Source organism: Mangifera indica, chromosome 2, assembly GCF_011075055.1.
Source record: "Mangifera indica cultivar Alphonso chromosome 2, CATAS_Mindica_2.1, whole genome shotgun sequence".
NCBI lineage: Eukaryota > Viridiplantae > Streptophyta > Magnoliopsida > Sapindales > Anacardiaceae > Mangifera > Mangifera indica.
The window spans coordinates 7,783,602-7,807,768 of record NC_058138.1 but is presented as its reverse complement, the minus strand read 5'-3'; the positions used below and the strand labels follow the sequence as shown (position 1 = coordinate 7,807,768).

The 24,167-nt window shown below is 32.7% G+C and overlaps 1 protein-coding gene and 1 pseudogene across 1 annotated transcript; both read right to left on the bottom strand.

Annotated features, from left to right (window-relative positions):
- Positions 1–645: 645 nt before the first annotated feature.
- LOC123208512 lies at positions 646–19,806 on the bottom strand (annotated as a pseudogene).
- Positions 19,807–20,063: 257 nt separating this feature from the next.
- Positions 20,064–21,415, bottom strand: LOC123204891 (ankyrin repeat-containing protein BDA1-like). The gene is made up of 2 exons (XM_044621700.1): positions 20,674–21,415; positions 20,064–20,582 (listed from the first exon to the last, which is right to left on the bottom strand). Exons 1-2 carry the CDS (start codon positions 20,935–20,937, stop codon positions 20,424–20,426), a joined length of 423 nt encoding a protein of 140 aa, XP_044477635.1. The 5' UTR covers positions 20,938–21,415; the 3' UTR covers positions 20,064–20,423.
- Positions 21,416–24,167: the final 2,752 nt, after the last annotated feature.

Genomic DNA, 24,167 nt, shown 5'->3' with positions numbered 1-24,167 from the left:
GCAATGAATGAAGAGTTTCAAGTTAGGGGTTTGAAAAAAAAATTGGTTTTATTGCCAAAATCAAAGCAAGCACCAAAAACAAGTCACACATATTTCTAACTTTAATGACATAGCCATAAAGAGATCTACAAAAATGAGACAAATCCATACGTGTGCACACAGGAATGAAAATAACCCAAGCGAGTGCACACAAACATGGCTAAGTTAAAAATAAGAAAATGAAAGTTTTTCAAAGAAAAACGAAGACGAAGAGTTAAACCCGACAAAAATGCACCGATCTGGTGTAAAAATAATATGTGAATTTTTTTTTCGGTTATGAATGTGAACCTAATACAATGAATAGAGAAGTTAGAGTTAGGGATTTGAAAAAAAAAATCAATTTTATTGTTGGCATTATGATAATTAATTAAAAATTAAAAGAATATTTTTGTACTTTAGATCTAAATATCACAACGTCTTTTTAAATTTCTTTAAAAATAAGAAAAGGAAACACACATTAAACGATCGTTTAATAGGTTTTAAGTTCAAAAATATGATACGTGATATTTAATATGTAAATTGAACAAGAACGCAAAGTAAATGCGAATTATTCGTGTTAACTAGGGTATATATAAAGAGACAAATATTAAAATATCGACGAAAAAATCAAATTCTAAGGTGCAAGTTACTTAAAATCAAGGGCTCTAGCTGACACAAATCCTAATCAGGGAATTGATACTTCAAAATTATCATTAATAAAGCATACAAGAAAATAGCAAAATGGCAAACAAGGATTTTGAGCTGACTACTTCCTAAACATACCAGAACTTTGAAGCATTTTACAATAATCTGAGATGATAGGAGAGCTTTTTACAAGTTCCCTATCTTGGCAGAATTTTTCAACCACTCACGCTCAGAAATGGTCCTTGCAAAAGAAGGGCAGTTCATAGATAGAACCTGAAGTAAAGAAAACTAGTTCAGTTCTTATTTACAAAAGAAACCAAATCTTGCAGCCTCACAAAGCATCACAGTTGTAAGCATGCCAATATCATGAAAACAACTGATGGTGAAACTTATCACTGTATGTCAACCTTGTGAGCATGATCATTTTCATTTATTTATTTATTTATTTTTTTGTGTCAATGGAGAGGGTGAAAAAGAAAGAAAAAGACCTGATTCCTCAATTTCCATAGTGAGGAGATGTAACTTTCAGATAGAGCACAGGGAGAATCATCTTTGTTCTTAGGCGGGATCAGAAATAATTATGGTACTGTTGAATCTGAAACTCTGCATTGAGTACTTGGATTTACAGGTTCAATGGCTGCGTTTCCACACCCATTTCTAACAAATGAAGAGGTGCTGAAATATTGTCCAAGTGCCTTCCTCAGTTGCTCCAAAGTATGTGGAGTAAGATCTTGATCTTGGAGTCTAAGAACAGAAGAAACACAGAATTGAATGAGTTGCTTGTATTTAGCTAAAACCTTCTCTATGCATAATGGTGCCTACTACACTCCATGTTTTGATGATTCAAAGCTGGACTATCATTGAACAAAAATTTGTATAGTACAACCAGATTATAAATTAACTGATTTACAGATATTGTGACAATTGTATTTCTGGATGCTGACAGACTGAATAAATATCGCAATATCATCCCAACAGTAGTCTCCTAAGGCATTATACACCTTAATGACCTTAAAGTAATGAGAAAACCACCAAGGATGACTTGATTAACATCCAAACAATAGATTCTATTCTCTAATCAAACCCAATTTATTAAGGTTTTATTTTATCAGGAAATAGTAAGAAGAATGACAGGGTGAAAATTATGAGCTAAGAATAGTAAAACAAAACACATCCTTGAGATATTTGATGAATCATTTTTGCTTGCCAACTATGATCACTCATTTATGGCTTGTGGTTTACTTAGAAAAAACTGCAGCAATTTTTTAGTACTGTTAAGAATTTGATTACCCACTTTGTATGCACAAAAACTGGAGTAGCCATATACTCCTCAACCTCATTTGCTTTATCTTTATTCTCCTTTTCAGAACCCAAATTCGAGCTCTGTGAATGTGTAGCGTACCTGCTCAAGCTGCAATCTCTCCTATTATAAATTGGTAGAAAGAAATGGAAACTGCAGTTTACACAGCTTCAATATTCAACATTCAATCTGGATTTTATGAACTCAGTTAAATAAAATAGGAAAATGCAGTTCATCCCATTCATTCATTAACAACGACAAGTGCTCACACCTGGTGTTTAGGAGTAAAATACATAGAAAGCGAATAATATGGTTCCTATAAATTTATGGCCCCATCTAATCAAGGTTAAACATAAGAAGATAAATGCATGGACATGAAAGAAGAAATATAGTAAAATAAATTTCCTGATGTTGAAATGGCAACATTATTCACTGAATGAGTAATATACTTCAAAATCACTCTACTTCTTTCTCTCTCTTCTATTCTTTTCCCCAAACTCTTACTTTTTATTTTAAGAAAATATGAAAAGGAACGAAAATTTTCATTATTTATGGAACCAGACTATTGCTTCAACTCTGAGCTTTCTAAATCCATTGCGTTGCTATATATAATGTATATTTTTATTATCAAGATCTTTCTAAACCATACCTTTGTCATTGAATTCTAAGAAAAATCTTTTTCTTTAAAATATTTTATATATACAGTTATCATATTCTTTGTATCTATTATCATTTATCTTCATTTTAATTTGATTTCGTTTCACTCACAATTTTCCTTTATGACATTGATATTATCTTTACTGACCCGCAGTGAATTGGATCGTTACAGTTAATTTCATTGCAGGAATATTTCATGCTATGACTTGATTACAAGTTCCTGACTTTAGACAGGAGAATTAGTCAAAATCTTACGTAAGATAGTGTAGATTGAGAAAGAAATGAAAACATGGGGATCCTCTTCAAGTACTGAAAATAAAGCATCCACGTTTCCTTCCGCAGCAAAATTTTGTAGCATCTGCAACCTCTCAGCTTCCATGCGTAAGTAGCTATGCACTCAACTACCGTTCCAATGGTTTTGATATATGATATTAATGATAAAAGGTTCAGGCTCATATATATACTTGAGAGCATAGGCACAAAATGGAATCATTTCTTTATAATTTGAAGATTGAATCAACTATATACCTTGCTTGATCATGTCATTCATTTTAATCTCTTCTAACATACATGTATTCTTTGCTTTTCATGTTTCTCATGTTTGTGCTTTTTTTATTTTGTTAAAGAAAAGACTAATCTTGCAACCAAACATTTTTTATTTTGTAAAAGAAAAGATTGATCTTGTAACCAAGTAATTGTGGCAACAAATGCAAAGGATAGAATCATTTTTATTTAAAGATAAATTATATACTTTCTTTTATTTTCTTTATACATTCTGAAGTTTCCTCTTTTCTTATCATATATAGAGATTCCTTCTTCTTTTCATTTTTCCCCTTCTATCATTTCATAACAAATAATAATTAATTATGTGAATAAGATTGAATGATTTTAAAAAATAATGGTTACAAACACAGGTATAAGTATTGATATGTTATCATTTGAGTAGATGTTACGTTATCTCTAATTTAAAAATCTTTTAATTGCATTATGACATATCAACATTTATACTTGTATGTATAATCAATGTTAGTGCATAAAGTGTTATTGTATATTAATGCAAACCCAACAAATTAATAGAGCTTTCATTATGCAACAATCAAAGTGTGATCCAAGAATCTGGATGTCCATATGCTTGTTTTGGATTCATGGAGAAGAGAATAAAATGGGAAGGTGTGGAAATTATTGGTAAAGAAGAAAGAACATTAAAATTTGAAATTTAGTTTGGGAGGGCATTGGCAGTGGCAAAGTGGTTAGAGATGTCGGTTTTGTTGTTATGGTAAAGTTAAATTGGGAAATAAAGAGAAATGGATAAGATGAGTTGGTTAGGTTACAAGAATTCAGTTGGCTCAGGTTAAAGGTGTAACAATTGGGTTGTGTTTGTTCAAGTGAGTTAGGGATGGGTGTGTTTGTGTAATTAGGTTGGGTTTCATTTAGTGATAGTTGGCTAGAATTTTGTGCGTAGTTAGATTGAGGAGGTGAAATATTGAGGTTGTGAGATAATTATTTAATTTTGAATTTGGGTGGATGGTTATTGAATAGTTTAGGTTAGAATGATAAGTTACTGGGCTAATGGTCTAGTCTTGAGTAGGGTTAAGGGGTTGTTTTGGGTTAGTGTTTGGATTTAATTGAGATGGGTTGGGAATTAAATTTGGACTAGGTTATGTCACTACGCCTTCCTTTCCTCCCTTCACATCTTCTTCCTCCTTTTCATCTAATTCCATCACCTTTTTTTCCTCCATCGTTTCTAATTTCATCTCCATCATCTGAGGGGCAAGACTAACAACAAGGTAACCAATTTTGATAGTCAATTTTCACTTAAATCTATTGATTCAACATCTTGGACTTTCCATCAAGTTGAATATGTCACCAAAATATAGAGGAAATTGTCATGAGTCTTGATCGCATTGTGGATTCATCTCAATTGTTGTCGATCTTGTATTATGATAATTGTGCAACAAAATTTCAACCAACAATTTGTTCTCTTGATGCATTGACAATCGGTTTTGAGTAACAATAGAGAAGTGACCTTTTAGATTTGGATTGTGAGCTTTCCTTTCTACTTTCCATTCTAATTGAAACCATACCACAATATTATCGGCTCTAACACCAACTTAAAGTGCTTTTCACTAACTAGAATCATTAACAACAATTACAACTCTAATTCTACTTGGAAACTTTGATAGAGCTTTTAGAGTACAGAGAAAAAGAAACAACAAAAAATACAACCTAAGAACTCAAATTCTCTAGCAATTTGAAAGGTCAATGCCCTTCAAAACCAAATGTCAAATTCTAATTTTCATTCTTTTCTGCAATTATTTCCATACCTTCCCCTATCATTTTCTTCTCTACCAATCCAAAACAAACATGTGCACATCCAAATTCTTTTTCTATCACACTTTGTTAGTTGAATCTTCAATGCTTTATCATATATCTATTAGTTGAAATTGTTAGTTTGAAGGAGAATAAAAGTTTGTACTTTTATTTTTCCTTAAAATCTCTAAATTTACGATATCATATATGTATATTATTGACTTTTTACTCTTCATGTTTCAGGCTAAAAGCACAGTACATACTAATTTTTTATGTATGAAAATCCATACATCAGTAACATGCATCGATGGCTTGTCCTAAAAGTTTTTGAAGGATGAAAGCAAAGCTAACAAGAGGTTTGTCAAATGGTGGTTTGTTAATCTTGGACAACATTGTCAATTTAACAAGAAGGCAAAAAAGCATATTCTGATAATTTATGTTCAACTTCAAGAACTGGGAAAGTTTGAGAGTGTGTCTTGTCATAATCCTCAATCTGGAATTAATTATATCGTCATCTTAGGTGTTTAATTCTAGCTCATTCGATTCTCAAAATTTAGTGAAAAAGCAAGTTGTTAATTAGTGTCTAGATAAGAATTTTGAGATGTATAATGTGTGTGGATGGATTTATTGCCATGTTTATTGAATATGATGTAGGATTATTTTCTTGCATTGAATACATGAGTGTATGTGCGGTTAATTCTTTGATGTAGCACTACAAAGCATAATTAGATATGCATTGGTTGGTTTTTATAGTTATTAAATTTATAGATTGATGGAAAATGATTATGATATGTCGACTATGTTACCTATACTTTGATTGAGTTGTTTATAAAGAATTCCATGATTTAGGAAACTTTGCTATATGTACCAATTATGTTTATGTGTTGTTTATGTTGTGGCAAAGTTTTAAGTGTTAAAATAATATTGGAATACATGTATGACTGTTTGGGAGTAGGTTAGATGACATTACAATTCAAAATAACGTATTTTTAGGCTTCCAAATGTCATGGATGACTATTTGTTTAAGATGAACGACTGTCTCATGCCTAGCCTGGTGTTTTTACACCTCATAAACGACCATTTGTATGATAGCAAACACTTATTCATGACTTAATTTTTTATATCAAGTTTTGACAAACATGCATGCGTGCTGCTCATCATTCATCAATGTCAGAAAAGACCTCTCAAACGATTATTCATCAAATATGAACAATCATGCATAAGATAAAAAGACCAAATTACCCTTAGGGCTTAAGGATGACTAGAAGAATGAGGAAATGGATGTTCATTGAAGAATGATGGACAACCATTCATCATACCATTAACTCTCGTTCCTCGTGAACAAATGATGAATGATTGTTTGTCAGATACAAATAGTTATAGGTTAAGCAAATCATATGGTATAGGTAAAGTCATGAATCTTGAGAACTCTAATGGTTTAACAAAAATCCATAAAATGAACTACTACCTTAATAGCCAAGATGTCAAGCTAATAAAGGTGAAAGCATTTTCAAAACTGCTAGTAAGTCATTTGCTGGTATATTAATGAGTATTTTGACCACCATGAAATATGATATTCACATACCATGCATGAGCAAGTTCTTGAGATAACAAAATTAGCAACAAAATTAAAGACCTTCGAATGAATGTGGACGTATACTTCTTACTACAATTTATACTTAATTCCTTTCCTACCGAACAATTTGGGTCATTTCAAATTAATTACAACGCTATAAAGGATAAGTGGAATATTAATGAATTGACAAATATGCTTGTTTAAAAGGAGACAAGTTTAAAGAATCAAAGAACTTATTATGTTTACCTCCTAAGTCATCATGAAGCTAGAAAAGATTTCTAAAATATTAGGATCACATAATGTATAAATTAAAGAAATCAATATATCAATTTAAAAAAATCTCCCTACAATGGTATTTTAAGTTTAATGATACTATCAATTTTTTTTTTAAGGCAAAAGACTATTTCCCACCCAAATTTTAGCTTAATCTCAAAATCACACTTGCAACAATTAAATAACTCAAACACCCACCCATGACCTAACTGTTGTTAAATTTTTCTATTAGAAGTAAAGATAAAATCTTCATTTTATAATTAATATTAAAAAGACATAAAATTCATTATATTTTTTCCCAAGGTTTTAAAAATTAACAATTTCACCCTTACCTAAAGTTTTCAAACTTTGAAAATTAACATCTTCCCCCCCAATCCTAGGGTTTCTATATTTTTTAAACTCAATCACCCTCCCAAAACTGTTAAAAATAGCAATTTTGCCCTCATTCTTAAACTTCACTTTTTGACATTCTTCCGGTGTCCTCTCTGGCATTCTCCTTTGCTTGAGCCAATGGTAAAACTAGTATGATGAAGAGATGTCTCTTCGTCTCACGGTGGTATGACAAAGAGACTCTTTTTATCTCATAATGGTGTAATGAAAAGACTCTCTTTATCGCATGATACCTCTTCATCACACAATGCAATGAAGAAACATTTTTTTGTCATACCACCTTTTCCCATTGACTCAGACGAAATAGGAGGCTAAAAAGGATACTAGAAGGGATGTCAAAAGTTAAAGTTCAAGAGTGGGGTTGAAACTATCATTTTTGAAAGTTCTAAAGAGGACAACAGTTTGAAAAAGATAGAACCCCTAGTGTAACAGCCATAGGTAAGCCCAAAGGCATTTTATTCTTTTTTTTAGTTTTAAATTTGGTGATTTTTAAATTCCAATAGTACACGCCCATGTATGGAGATATACACAATCGTGTAGAGTCAACAAAAAGTCAAACTTTGGGCTAGATTGTGATCGTGGCGAAACATGAAATTGTTTTAATTGTGTAACTAGGCACACAGTCGTGTATGGTCCATACTCGCCCATGTGTTGTGTCTTGGAGATAAAATAAAAACGCGATCAACCCTAATTCTCTTACATTCTTTTGCTTTCCAATTGCTCAAAAAGTGAGAAAGTGTGACAGAGGAATCTATGGTTGCCTAAGAAGTCATAGTCGATCACCGAAATCATTGTAGCTATGCAAGGGAGGCTTTGTCATTGGAATCCAAGTAAATGATCAACTTCCTTTATTTGATCATGTAATCCTTGGAATTTTCTATCATATACATGATCTAAAAATGTTTAAATATACTGGTGATGATCTAGTTGATGAAATTGATGTTATATATGAATATGAAGAGTTATATGCATGTTTAATCTCTTGATTGTATGAATGTTATATGTTTTGGCTCGATTAATGCTTTAGAGCCATGTATGTGCACTTGATTAAATAAATCATATGAATATCATGTTTAGGGTGTGTAAAGACTTTTATGTATGCCTTAGAAAAAGTAGTCTTGTTGGTTTTGTGATCGAAAAAGTGTAGAAATCCTAGAATACGATTTCTAGATAACGACACATGGTCGTGTATGGTTCCATACATGTTCATGTGTTATTCCAAAAATTTTGAAAGTCTAAAGATCTTGCACTTGTTTTAAAGGGAGAAATGTACGATCGTGTGGTATGGGAATGTATGGCTTTCCAAAAGTAGACGAGTTATGTTATAGGACACGTAGCTCATACATGTGGATCCAAGTACATAGGAATGTGTCCAGGTCAACTTTCCATGTGCATCTACTCTATACATGAACGTGTGTTGAGTGTCACACGCCCGTGCATATGGTTCAAGAGGCACACGGTCATGGGTTGAGATGCACACGACAATGTACCTAAGAAGAATATTGAGCTAATAGAGAATAAAGAATTCAAGAAAGATAGAGATAAGGTGCACAATTGTATGGGTGATGACATATACTCAGAGTAAGTCGAATTTGAGTAAAAAAATTAGTAACCTTAAGGCTAGTGTCATACAACTAGATAGTCACCAACTATGTACATAAGTGATGATATTTGTAAGAGCAATAGGGTTGAATACCTATGAAATGCATCATGCATTTGATGTTAAGACACAGCCACCCAATTTAGTTCAACTGTGTATGGTAAGGATGTAACATTTAGATATTATTCACATGATCAGTGAGATGCATCATGTATATAATTGAGGTAAGGGTCATCTTCAGATAGTTAGTCAATAGTTTCGATCAGCTTATGTGGTAAAAGAATAAACTGTTATCAGAGATTTTCTCATATGATCAGGGTGTCCCAATTAGATAGCCTAATAGGTTGTTTGACATATACGCAAGACATTATAGTAGTTTTCACTAGGGCATCAAATATGTCAATTCCAGTTTGGGTCTTTATAATTTTCATGGATGACCCATGTCAGGGCACCGATGTGTTATGATGTGACAATAGTTCGCTTACAAACAGAACGCGAGTTTTACCACCAGATAATTTAATAGCCATGGATGCTGAAAGGTCTCCACTTACTGAGTTTTACTCACACATTAATGTGTTTACAAGTAGAGGTGAGTAGCGGGGTAGACAAGGATCTAACGATCTAGTGAGCAGCTGCATGAGGAGAAAAGGGCGTTTATGTCATTCTAGTATTGGTAGACATATATTTATCTTTATTATTATTATCATTATTTTGTGACATATTGATTTACCCAAGAGTTATATAGTTATTTTATAACAAAGATTTTCATATAATTACTATCTTACAAGTTTTATTAATAAAGTAGCTAATTTTTATTACATCACTTTTTTGCACGCTTTATAATTATGATTATGTATTAAAATTTGAAAAGGTTTGGGGGGGGGGGGGGGAGGAGGAATGCTACTTTTCAAAGTTTGAAAACTTTAAACATGGATGAAATCGTTAGTTTTTAAAACTTAGGGAGAAAATATAATAAATTTTATGTTTTTTTAATATTAATAGTAAAACGATTATTTTACCTTTGTCTCTAACTAAAAAATTTGACAATACTTAGGTCATAGATAGTTGTTTGAGTTTTTCAATTGCTACAAATATGTTTTTTAAGATTAACCTAAAACTTGGGTGAGAAATAGTCCTTTGCCTTTTTTTGTTAAGAAAATGTTGTTGATCGGACCTTATTATATGAAGGTTAGTGGGAGCAAGTTTATTTTTAAAGTTTTATATGTTGCTGACATATTACTTGCTATAAACAACTTTTGTTTATTGCATAAACCAAGAAATATCTCTTTGCAAATTTTGAAATGTAAAATATGGAAGATGCAACTTATGTGATTAGAATAAAAATAATGATAAATCATAAAGATTGTTAAGGTTGTCTACAAAAAAATACCTATATTAATAAAATTTTAGAGAGATTTAAGATGGATATATGCTCAAAAGAGTTAGTTTGAATTCAAAAAGTGGATAAATTTGACCTTATGCAATGTCTGAAAAATGAATTTGAAAGAGAGAAAATTAAAAAAAAAAATTTTATGCATCAATTGTTAGGAGTTTTAATATATGATAAAACTTACACCAGATTAGACATTAGTTTTGCTACCAAAATGCTAGGTAGGTACCAAAGTAATCTAAGTATGGATCATTGGAAAGTTGTAAAAAAAGTTATAAGATACTTCAAAGAAACTAAAGATCATATACTGACTTATAAAAGGCTCAATCAATTTGAAGTGATTGAATTCTCAAATTCAAACTATGTTAGATGCGTTGACACAAGAATAGTTGAATTTAGAAATGTTAGATTCATTGAAAATGGTAACATTGGTAGGAGTGAAAAAATATATGATTTTACATTCAAAAAGTCAAGGTGCAGTTGTTTTACCCAAAACTTCAACAATTGTTGTTTCCCACTATTCGGATTATGGTTGAAGAACTTTGTTTCATAACTTAGGTTGTCAATAGTATTACTGAGTCGCTGAAAACTTAACATTGTCACAGTTTTCTTCTCTAAAAACAACAAATATTATAAAAGTCATAAGCATTTGAAAAAAAAATACTTTGTCATTGATGAACAAGTTCATAACCAAAGAGTATCAATTAAATACATTAGCTCTAATTTTATGATTGTAGATCATTTAACAAAAGTATTACCTCCCAAAACATTTAACGAATATATTGAAAGGATGAACATTATTGGACATCATTAATGATATTATATTATGTTTATATTAAGTTTATGCATTTGACACTTTAAAATCACTTATGTGTTTTTAGGTACCCATGATAATAAATGCAGATTTTATTTTGTAGGCACATGGGATTAGAAATTCGGTAAATAAATGCTTGGTCAGATAAAACTCATCAAAATCTTCTCCACCAGATGGATAAAAGCAATTAATATAAATATAAAAAGAGATACCATTATTTTTAAATTATTTGTTAATAATTGGTGTTGAAATTGACTATTGAATATTCATATAAATCAACCTGCGGCAAGGCCCACACCTTTTTTTTTTTTCTTGACATGGCCTATTAGGTGGGTGGCCCACAAAAGCACATGAGCCCTCTAATCCAAGTTGGAACGACCCAACTTGCAAGACCCGCATTATAATGGGTCATTGCCACCTCTATTGTCAAGTGCCTTAAATAAGGATGAGAATGGAGAGACAAGGTCGAATACCCTATTCTCTATCTATGACCCCATCTCTGTTACAGTGATAATAATGATTCTTCTTCTCCTAATTGCGTAAAAAATCTTCTCTCTGTCTTCCACCTGTGGGAAAAAATCCTTTCACTATCTCTATACCATCAAGAAAATTAAATAACAAAAATATATTTTTGTATATTATTAAATAACATAATAAAAAAAATCCCCTTTTTGTATATTTTAAACATAACATAAATATATTAAATAACAAAATTAACTAAAACTATGTTATGTTTAATATATTTATGTTATGTTTAATCACTTAATATGCACAACAAAATACACAAATAATATATTAGTATTTTAATTAAATATAATAAAATAATGAGATAGGGACGAGGAGGATGACAGGGAGAGCTAGGATAAGGTGGGTCCAAGAGGGGATATATATAGGAATATTAATTAAAATAGGCAGCACCATTCCTGCCTAAACCTTTTTTGGCAACAATTATTAAGTTTTACTTTTTTAAGCAAACCGTGTTTTCATTCCAAAAATACCCTTCGCCTAATTTCTCACTTTACCATAGCATTTCCCCGATTAATTGCTTTCCTTTCACGAAAAGCATTAAGATTAAACTACCTGTAAAATTTATAAATTAAAAAACAGATTAGTATTTTATAAAATAATTGATTTTTATATATAAAAAATATTACGTTTTTCTCTAAATTATCTGTAATGAATAAAATTTATAAATTAAAAAATAGATTAATATTTTATAAAATAATTTATTCTGATATATCAAAAATGTTACCCTTTTTTAAAAATTATCTGTAATGAATAAAATTTATAAATTGAAAAACAATTAATTTTTATAAAATAATTTATTCTTTTATATAGAAAACAATGCATATATCGAAAACGGTATGTTTTCCTTGAAACGGTGCGTTTTCTTCTCAAATAGGTTGCGCGAAGAGATTCGAGAATTTGGGAAGGGAATGAGTGCTTTAAGAGGTGCGCAAATTTGAGAAAGGGTGCGAAAATGGTGCAAAAATTTGGAAAGGGGTGCGAAAACTTTGTGGAAAGGGGTGTAGGTGCAGAAATCTGGAAAGGGGTACGAAAACTTTGTGGAAAGGGGTGTGGGTGTAGGAATCTGGAAAGGGGTGCAGGAATTTCTGAAAGCGTGCATGGACAGTGCGACAATTGCGGAACGGGTGCGACAACTTATGAAAGGGTGTGAAAGCTTCTGAAAGGGTGTGAGAATTGCTGAAAGGGTGCGACAACCATGGCGGGTGCGTGAAAATTGTGGCAATTGCGAAAGCGTACGGTAGATTCTGAAAGGGTGCAGGAATTACGAAAAAGGTGCGGTAGTATCTAAAAAAGTGTGGAAAGGGTGCGACAGCTTCTGAAGGGTGCGAGAATTACGGAAAGGGTGCAGCAGTATCTGAAAAGGTGCGGAAAGGGTACAAAAATTGCTAAAAGGGTGCGGCAAGGGTGCAATTACTTCTAAAAAGGGTGCAAGAATTGTTGAAAAGGTGTGGAAAGGGTGCGGCAGTTTCTGAAAGGGTGCAGGAATTGCTGAAAGGCTACGACAACCATGGCGGGTGCATGGAAATTACGGTAATTACGAAAGGGTGCGACAACTTCTGAAAGGGTGCGATAATTGCTGAAAGGGTGCGGTAGTTTCTGAAAGGGTGTGGGAATTGCGGAAAGGGTGTGGCAGCTTCTAAAAGGGTGCAGTAATTGCTGAAAGGGTGTGGTAGTTTCTGAAAGAGTGCGGAAATTGTGGAAATGGTATGACAGCTTCTGTGAAGGTGCGACAGTTTTTGAAAGGGTAAGGGGTGCGGGAAGGGAATGGGTGCATTAAGAGATGCAAAAATTTGAAAAAAGGTGCGAAAATTTGGAAAGGGGTACAGATGCAGGTGTGGGAATGGGGGTGCAGGAATTTGGTAAGGGGTGCAAGTGCATGCACGCTGGTGCGTGCAGGCAGGTGCGTGCGTACTGGCGTTGCGTGCAGGTGTAGGAATTCGGTAAGGGGTGCGGGATTTTGGTAAAGGGTGCGGGTGCGCGCACGCGCACTGGTGCAGCGTACGGGCGGGCGCTCGCTGGTGCTGCTTACAGGCGTGCACGAGCTGGTGCGGGAACGGGGTGCAAGATTTTGGTAAGGGGTGTAGAGGCGCCAGCGCACATGCACGCACACGCACATAGGCGTCAGCGCGCTCCTACCCGCCCGCACGCATGCAGGCGTTAGCGTGCGCCCGCATGCACGATCCAGTGCGTGCGCGCACCCGTACCCGCACCCCCATTATTATAATATAATATAATATTATATATTAATATAATATAATATAATAAGTATTAATATATATTATAATTCTCCCGCACCCTTTTTATAATTTTCCCGCACCACTTCTTTTTTTCCCGCACCCTTTCGCAATTTGCCGCACCCTTTCAGCCATTGCCACACCCTTTCGCAATTTCCCCGCACCCTTCCACGTAGCCGCAATGCTTGCCGCGCACGCACTGGTGCTTGCGTGCGGGCACCGCTCGCTGTTGCCTGCGCACCCCTTCCACGCACCCTTTCGATAATTGTCGCACTTTTTCAGCCATTGTCGCACCCTTTCACGCACCCACAATGCTTACCACACCTGGAATGCTTGTCGCACACTTTCACGCACCAGCACCTCTTCCCGCACCCTTTCACGCACCAGCACCTCTTCTCGCACCCTTTTCCAAATTCTCGCACCCCTTACCAAATTCCCGCACCCTCATTCCCGCACCTGCATCCGCACCCCTTTACAAGATTTTCACACCCTTTTTCAAATTTTCGTAGCTCTTAATGCATCCATTCCCTTCCCACACCCCTTTCCAAATTCAAACAACCTATTTGAGAAGAAAACACACCGTTTCAAGAAAAACCTACCGTTCTCAATATATCCATTATTTTGGATATATAACAATAAATTATTTTATAAAAAATTAATTCGTTTTTCAATTTATAAATTTTATTCATGGCAGATAATTTAATCTTAATATTTTTCGCAGAAGGTAGACAATTAATTGACGAAATGCTACGGTAAGGTTGAGAAATTAAACGAGGGGTATTTTCAGATTGAAAAATACAGTTTGCTTAAAAAGGTAAAACGTCAAATTTGTTACCGAAAAAGGTTTAAACGGGAAAGTGATTGCCTATTTTAATTAATATCTCATATACCTATCCCTAGTTATGAGAATATTTTTTGTCTCATTTTCTATTTTTATAAAGAATCTCCTCCCATTTAGAATTAAGATAGATTGAAAATTTTAAATTAAAATCGAAATTACTATCACTAGTTTTAGGTCGACTACATCAGGCTTAAATGATGTTTGAATTTTGTCATTATTATTATTATTAGATAATACATATTATTTATTAAAAAATCACTTCAACCAACTATTTGTGTCATTAAATTTATTAATTGTTTCTTATGTCATTTAATTCGAGTTCGTATATATACTAATCAAAATGTTCTGTGTCCCTTTTTGTCAATAGGAAAATAAATATTTTTTTTATATTAAACAAATTGATGTATAATATTTTTGTTGAGTTTTCATTTTCTGAAATAGCGAGTTATCAATTTCTTGATGGTTGGATTGAAAAAAAGTTGTAGTGGATTTTTATTTTGAAAACGAAACTTGATTAATCTAGGAAAGAAAATTTAGCTTCGTTACATGCAATTAACATTTCCCAAACAAGAAGCTCTACTTGAAATCTTAAACTTGTTTTTTTTAACATTAAAATATGATTGTTGTGCATTCATTTTATAGTATATTCATCTTTAACTATCACTTTTTTCTTTTTTTCATCCAAGGTATTCAACTTTGTTTTTTTAATTAAATAAATTAATTTTTTAATATTTTTATTCAAAAATCAAACTTACATTTTTTTAATTAAAATAACTGAATTTTGACTTTTTTTTATTCAAGGTACCAAATTGATTATTTTACCATTAAATTATATGATTATATGATTATATAATTCACCATTAAATTACTCAATTAAGTTGTTCCAAACATTTAGGATTTAATTATTTAATTTAATAACTCAATAATTTGGATTAAATGAATTACCCCATCTGCGCATAAAAGAAGAAAATTACAAGTGGGAAAAACAAAAAATATATATGTATATAAAGATAGACGGAGAAATACTAGCTACCCCATTAGAAGAATGACTGACAAAAACTTTCTTTACATAGTTCCTAAAAAGGGGTATAAACACCTATAATGGTATAAAAACAAATATAAATATTTACGTGTTATCGCGTGATTAATTTATATTTTATTTTTAATTTAAAATCACTTAATTATATAATAACACATCGATATTTATATTCATGCTTATACTTATTATTAATATATAAAATATTATTTTTTTCGTATTTTCTTTTCAAAGTTGAAGGAATGTATGCAATAATTTTAAAGTAAAAAATACACATAATATTGATTACCTTAATCTATAAATATCTTTACATATACTATATGTATAATTATATATTCTTTTTATATTTTATATTTTATATTTTTATTTTTTTATTCATTAAGACTTTTGTAATACTATGGAAGAAGTTGTATGTATTAACAAATTTATTATATAATAAAATTAAAATTTATTATCAAACTAACATGCCAAGTGATATAGAAGGTCATCCATAACACTCACATGTACATCCAATGTTATTTTTTAATTTTGCCTCTCATTTTGCTTGTTGCATTCGTGTGAGGGTGTTCACATGCTCTCATGCGTGTTGTAAGGGTAGAATGGTCATATCTCTACAAGATGCATGGAAATGGATAAGTTTGGAGAAAACATACACCTACGTTGGTTTTTATAAGTATTTTTTTAATGTTTTTTTAGTTGTTTTTTTTTAAATTAATTCTTAGATTAATTTAAGCGACAAGAATTAAATTGCCGATAAAGGTGCCAAATTTAGTTGGTAAAATGTATGGTTTCAAATGTGTGATTGTTGGTATATAAAGGTCAAGAAGATTCATCCAATGCCAAATTCGATGCACTGAATTAGGACTTAGAGGTAGAAAGCGATCGATGTGGAAGTCCCAAGAATCGGAGAGGAGATTGAGGGATGGAAGACGAGATCGATGAACCGTCGTTTCGTCTTCAGCACCACTGCACCCGAATTTGACGGAAACGGGTTCTGAAGAGGCCAGACCCGGCTTCGCCATGAGGATTTTGGGCCCGAAGGAACAGGTGAAGAATTGGAAGAGCCAGAGGCAGCCATTGTTGCAGGCTTGAGAAGTTAGTGCCTGGGTGATTATGACCTTAAAGTGCCTTTCACAATTTTAGTTTATTACATTATCTCGCCGGAAGTTCTAGAAATTTCACTAGGCACCAAATTTTTAATATTATTAAAAGCTCACCCTATAATTATTATAAATGCGACTTTAAATTTGTTGTAGGGGTAGCAAGCTTTTGTAATGGTAGCCCATAAAATTTTTAGACCTCATTTACAGCAAATTCGTCATGACAACCTAAGGACACAAGCACATTTGCTTATCTTTATTTTAAAATTTGTCATTTAATAATTTTGAAATAACAAAATAAATAAATAAATAAATAATTTTTTTTTGGTAACAATAAAATTTTAGTTTAATCTTAAAAATGTTATTGGAAAGAACTTAAATCTTTACTTTTATATTTAAAATCTCAAGTCTTTTTCATACAAATTATTTCTAGGAGATTCAATAAAAATTATACCATTTAATCACTTGTTATATGTCAGTTTATATGAATAATTAATCAGTAAAAAATGGTGTTGGGTATCTAATTGCCATTCTAATAAGGTAAGGAGAGCCAACTCCTCTTCATTATGAGGATTTATTTTTGGTCAGGTTGGTAGTAGCTATGAAGTTCAAAGCTCATGTATGCAGCATCAAGAAATTAAAATTCCCAAGTATATAATATAAACAATCTTTATATTATATTATACCAAGTTTCTACAAATTTAAACTAATGTAAGTTTGTAAACATTCTTTAGAATTTTATACATAATTTTATTTAGAGGTGTTAGATTAATTTCGATCCAATTTTATGTAAAATTAGGTCTAAGCATCGTATAATTTGAGGGTGATATCATAGAGCTAGCCATCTGAGCTCCTTTCCTTGGAGATATTAATTATAGGAGGTTCAGGCTCATATATATACTTGAGAGTGTAGGCACAAAATGGAATCATTTCTTCATTAATTGAAGATTGAATCAATTATATACCTTGTTTGATCATGTCATTTATTTTAATCTCTTCTAACATACATGTATTTTTTGCTTTTCATGATTCTCATGTTCGGCCTTTTTTTATTTTCTTAAAGAAAAGATAGATCTTGTAACCAAGCAATTGTGACAACAAAGGTAAAAGATAGAATCATCATTATTTAAAGATAAATTACATACCTTCCTTCTTTTATTTTCTTTATACATTTTGAACTTTCCTCTTTTCTTATCATATATATAGATTCCTTCTTCTTTTTATTTTTCTCTTTTTATCATTTCATAACAAATAATAATTAATTATGTGAATAAGATTGAGTGATTTTAAATAAAAATAGTTACAAACACAAGTATAAGTATTGATATGTTATCATTTGATTAGATGTTACCTTATCTCTAATTTAAAATATTTTAATTACATTATGATATGTCAACATTTGTACTTGTATGTGTAATCATTACTAATGCATAAAGTATTATTGTACATTGATGCAAACCCAACAAATTAATAAAGCTTTTATTATGCAACGAACAAAGTGTGATCCAAGAATTTGGATGTCTATATGCTTGTTTTGGATGGGTGAAGAAGAGAATAAAAAGGGAAGGTGTGGAAATTATTAGTAGAGAAGAAAGAAAATTAAAATTTGAAATTGGTTTTGGAGGGCATTGGCAGTGGTAGAGTGGTTGGAGATGTCGGTTTTGTTGTTATGGTAAAGTTAATTTGGGAAATAAAGAAAAATGGATAAGATGAGTCGGTTAGGTTACAGGAATTCAGTTGGCTCAGGTTAAAGGTGTTACAATTGGGTTGTGTTTGTTCAAGTAAGTTAGGGGTGGGTGTGTTTGTGAAATTGGGTTGGGTTTCATTTAGTGAGAGTTGGTTAGAATTTTGTACATAACTAGGTTGAGGGGTGAAATACTGGGGTTGTGAGATAATTGATTAAGTTTGAATTTGGGTGGATGATTATTAAATAGTTTAGACTGGAATGATAAGTTACTGGGCTGATGGTTCAGTCTTGAGTAGGGTTAGGGGATTGTTTTGGGTTAGTGTTTAGATTTAATGAGATGGGTTGGGATTTAAATTTTGACTGGGTCAGGTCACTCTGCCTTCCTTTCCTTCCTTCACATCTTCTTCCTTCTACTCATCTAAATTTATCACTTTTTTTTACTCCATCGTTTCTAATTTGATCTCCATTGTCTGAAGGGCAAGACTAACAACAAGGTAACATCCAAACAATAGAAATTTTCTCTATTCTCTAATCAAAGGTTTTATTTTATCAGGAAATAGTAAGAAGAATGACAGGGTGAAGATTATGAGCTAAGAATAGTAAAACAAAACACATCCTTGAGATATTTGATGAATCATTTTTGCTTGCCAACTATGATCACTCATTTATGGCTTGTGGTTTACTTAGAAAAAACTGCAGCAATTTTTTAGTACTGTTAAGAATTTGATTACCCACTTTGTATGCACAAAAACTGGAGTAGCCATATACTCCTCAACCTCACTTGCTTTATCTTTATTTTCCTTTTCAGAACCCAAATTCGAGCTCTGTGAATGGGAAGTGGATAAAGAAGATGGGTCGGGTATGCCATGTTTTAATAAGTCAACCTGCAAACAATTGAAAATGGAATTGAAGATCTAGTGCATATGATCAAAACTAGATTTCCCAAATTAAAAAAGCATGGCATCGACTGCAACAAAGATAAAGGGGAAGAGAATAAATAAAAGTGACAATAAGAGGTTTTTCTACCAAACCTACTTGTAATTGTTGAAACACAATACTACTTTGCACAAGAAATTGAAAGGGAGACAATGAGATTTTATGCTTTGTTAAAAGGTTAAATCTTTTTTCGATATTCAACCTGTATCCATTTTGAGTTCGATTGTACACATCTTTAAAAGTCTACTTTTTTTAATTGGTTCCAAATTAAAGGCATTGTCTAATAAGCCATAAATTATGTTTCATTACCTTAACTAAAATCCTCCCTGACCATGTTTCTTTAGTCAATTTCCATAATAGCTGCGGTCTTCTAAACTTCCAACTATTTACTGATTGATCCTTCAATACATTCCTATCAGCATAGGTTCCCAAGAAATAATGACATATTAACAACCCCAAAATCTGGTCATGTTAATGTTATGATAACTTTGACTAAGAGACCTTCACTGGATCTGCAAACAACTTGTTCAGTTACCTTCAGAGCTAATACCAAGTAAACATTTAATTGCTTCACCAAAGAACTACTGTTTTGCTGGCCACTGTGTAGATCACAAGCAATGACAAGAGTATCACCATTCAGAAAATGGAGATGTTAGGTTAATTTCGATCCAATTTTATGTAAAATTGGGTCTGAAGGTGATATCATAGAGCTAGCTGAGATCCCATTCTACTGATAAAAGACGCAACTTTATTAAATATTCAAAGCAGGTACAACATTACAAACGATGCTGACTTCACATCTTAAAGTTTTTAAAAGCTTCCCAGACGTAGATTCCTCCGCCGGCCTAGCCGTCTGAGCTCCTTTCTCTGGAGATGAAATAATAATGGGATACCATATGCTATAAGTGCACTTACAAACAGAAAAATACCAAAACAATGCCCTACAGTTGTATGTTTCTTGTAAAAGGAAGTGTCAGGAACCGCAAGACAAAACGAAAATACCAAAAGGGTTGTCGGGAGACAGACTATTGGGTGACAAAACGAAAGTACTGAATTTCGTAAACCAAATAAATTTGTACTATTATTTTTCAAAGACTTATGGGTGCTGTTTTAACTTTAGCAGCAAGTAGAATGTCCTTAACTGCTGTATCTAGCGAACCTTGGCGATCATAGAAGATGTCCAATGCTGTCAAACCTTTACTGTTCTTTCTATTGATGTCGATATCTCTGATCAACAGCTTCACCGCCTGTATGATTGAGAAGAAAATGAAAAGGCAAAATGGTTCATTAGTCCAGCCTTCCAGAAGTTAAAAACATATAGGATGCTTATATATATACCTCAGGTTGATTTACAGATACTGCAGTATGCAATGCATTGTTTCCTTCTTCGTCCTCCCAGTTTAGAATCCGTTCTTTGTCGAAGCATCGACGAAATCCTAACAAGACTTTAAAGGCCTTGAGACTCCCTTTTTTGAGGGCAACATGGACAGCAGTTTCACCTTTAACAGTCAAATCTTCCATTGATGATGGACAAACATACAAAAAATCAGCCAAATTGGATTCGTCGTCTACTTGAGCTGCATAGTGCAAAGGAGTAATCATCCCCTTTGCTTTAACACTGACAAGCTCACTGTCATGCTTTATCAACCATGTTACAAGTTGCTGGTACTTCTCCTCAAAATCCGAATTAAGAGGACTAAGCTCATCCTTCAGGTGTTTCCCCTCCAAAGCCAAATCGGGGGGCTACGCCCAAGATGGTCTCGCTTCACAGCAAATGAAGGCTTTAAGTTTAGTATTTTCTTGGCGAAATAGATATTTCCCTCGCTTGCAGCTGTGTGTAAGGGAGTAGTCACAAATGGTATTTGTTCAATACGCTCCAAAACATAGGGATCCTCTTCAAGTACTGAAAATAAAGCATCCACGTTTCCTTCCGCAGCAAAATTTTGTAGCATCTGCAACCTCTCAGCTTCCATGCGTAAGTGTCTATGCACTCAACCACGGTTCCAATGGTTTTGATATATGATATTAATTATAGGAGGTTCAGGCTCATATATATACTTGAGAGCGTAGGCACAAAATGGAATCATTTCTTCTTTAATTGAAGATTGAATCAATTATATACCTTGCTTGATCATATTATTTAATCTCTTCTAGTATACATGTATTTTTTGCCTTTCATGCTTCTCATATTCGAGCTTTTTTTTATTTTGTTAAAGAAAAGACAGATTTTTTAACCAAACATTTTTTATTTTATAAAAGAGAAGATTGATCTTGTAACCAGGCAATTGTGACAACAAAGGCAAAAGATAGAATAATCATTATTTAAAGATAAATTACATACCTTCTTTTGTTTTCTTTATACATTCTGAACTTTCCTCTTTTCTTATCATATGAATAGATTCCTTCTTTTCATTTTCCCCTTTATCATTTCATAACAAATAATAATTAATTATGTGAATAAGATTGAGTGATTTTAAATAAAAATAGTTACAAATAAAGGTATAAGTATTGACATGTTATCATTTGATTAGATGTTACATTATCGTTAATTTAAAATTTTTTAATTACATTATGACATGTCAACATTTGTACTTGTATGTGTAATCATTATTAATGCATAAAGTATTATTGTATATTGATGCAAACCCAACAAATTAATAAAGTTTTTATTATGCAACGAACAAAGTGCAATCCAAGAATCTGGAAGCCTATATGATTGCTTTGGATGGGTGAAGAAGAGAATAAAAAGGGAAGGTGTGGAAATTATTAGTAGAGAAGAAAGAAAATTGTGGCAACAAAGGTAAACGATAGAATCATCATTATTTAAAGATAGATTATATACATTCCTTCTTTTATTTTCTTTATACATTCTGAACTTTTGTAATGCCCTCAGGTATGTTCCAGGGGTATTTATGTCTTTTGACTCTATTTAGAGATATTTCCCATTTTAAGTACACATATTTGTTTTACATGTATATGTGTGTTTATATATATATATATATATACCTAAAGAAAAAGAAAAAAAAAAAAAGAAAAGAAAAGGAAAAAGACAAAGAGAAAGAGATAAGGCTTTAGATATAAAGAGAAAGAGAAGACTTTCCCATCATTTTACATTTTCTCCCGTAAAAACTCCAGCAGCCAGCCCTTACCTACTTGTTTTCTTCATTTTTAGAAGGAAAGTGGATGATTTGAAGAGTTTGAAAGAAGAGTAAGGAAAGAAAAGAAGAATAAGCACATTGGAAGCTTTGGTAACCAAAGATCTCCTTCCTTCTCCTTTTATCTATGTTTATATGCATGTTATGTGAATATGTTAGTGTGTTTTGGTATTGATTTAAAGTGGTTTTGGTGATAAAGGAAGCAAAACAAAGAGAAGGAAGCCAACTTGCAAAGATTTGGCTTGAAATAAGGTAAGGGATATCATCTTTGATATGTGACATGTTTTAGGCTTTGGTTCCTTGGATCTATGTTAGAAATGATGATTTTGATGTTCAGAAATATTGTTTTGCCATTTGGGATGTCTATGTATGTGATTTTGTTCATGGCAGAAAGTTGCATAATATTTACAGCTTTTGCCACTGAGTTCGTCCCATGTTTTGGCTGCCTTATTTGATGACTTATGAGTGCTATTATATCTTGTTGGAAATCTATTTGAATCCTCTTTCCAATGATATATAGCTTGTATTAATTAGAGATCATTTGGACTGTTAAAGATTTGTATGAACTGAAAGGACTGGTTTACTAAATAAACAGAGGAGGCAGTTTTGGTCACTGAGTTTATCTTACGTTTTGACTGCCTTATCTATGGAATTATGAGTGCTATTATATCTTGTTGGAAAGCTCTTTGAATCCGCTTTCCAATGATATATAGCTTGTATGAATTGGGAATCATTTGGATTGTTAAATATTGCATGAATCACAAGGACTGTTTTATCAAATAAACAAAGGAGGCAGTTTTTGCCACTGATTTTATCTGCTGTTTTGACTGCCTGATTGAATGAATTATGAGTGCTATTATAGCTTGTTAGAAATCTCTTTGAATCCTCTTTTCAACGATATATAGCTTGTATGAATTAGGAACCGTTTGGACTGTGAAATTGTATGAAAAAGAAGGCTACCCTGTCGAATGAACATGGCTGTGAACAGTATTTCACAGTTTGGAAAGGAAAAAGAAAGAAAATAAAGGAAAGGAAAAGAAAAGAAAGGAAAGGAAAGGAAAAAGAAAAAAAAGAAGAGAAAAAGAAAAGAAATAAAAGTAAGAAAAGGTTGGGACTCAAGATTCAAGGGTCGTCCCAAGAGTAATGTCTGGTGAGTTATGAATAAATTTAGATGGAAGCAAAATTAGTAAGATATAAGACTCGCATGCATGCTATAAACTATGAGGGGGCACTTTACACTACACCGCCCGTAGTAGGGCACTTCTGCAGTAGGACACGTCCGTAGTAGGACATAGACCCCTAGTAGGGTCCGCTCGCAGTAGAGCATGCTCGCAGTAGAGCTCAATTCAGATTCAGAAATAGTGTAGTGAAAGGAAAAGAGCTTGAGCTTAGAAAAGTGTCAAATCCCTATAGTTAGCTTCCAGAAAATATCAAATAGACATCAGATGGGACAAAGTATGACCCAAATAGTAAAGAGTGAACTAAATTACCCCCTCAATCTCTTATAGAGGTTAGGATGTGAGGTTGAGTCCCAAAAGTGAGTTAGAACAGGGAAAAAAAAAAGGAATAGTTTACTTTATTCTTTCCCCTTACTGAGTGTTCTTATCACTCACTCCCTTTTCTTTCCTGATTGCAGGTACAGGTGATCGAGGTAGCTACGAGGCAGGGTCAGGTCAG

Coding starts and splice junctions, on each gene's coding strand:
- LOC123204891 (XM_044621700.1), bottom strand. CDS start 20,937: ATGATTACTCCTTTGCACTATGCAGCTCAAGTAGACGACGAATCCAAT. Junction 20,583..20,673: donor TATCTGTAAATCAACCTGAG/GTATATATATAA, acceptor TCAATCATACAG/GCGGTGAAGCTGTTGATCAG.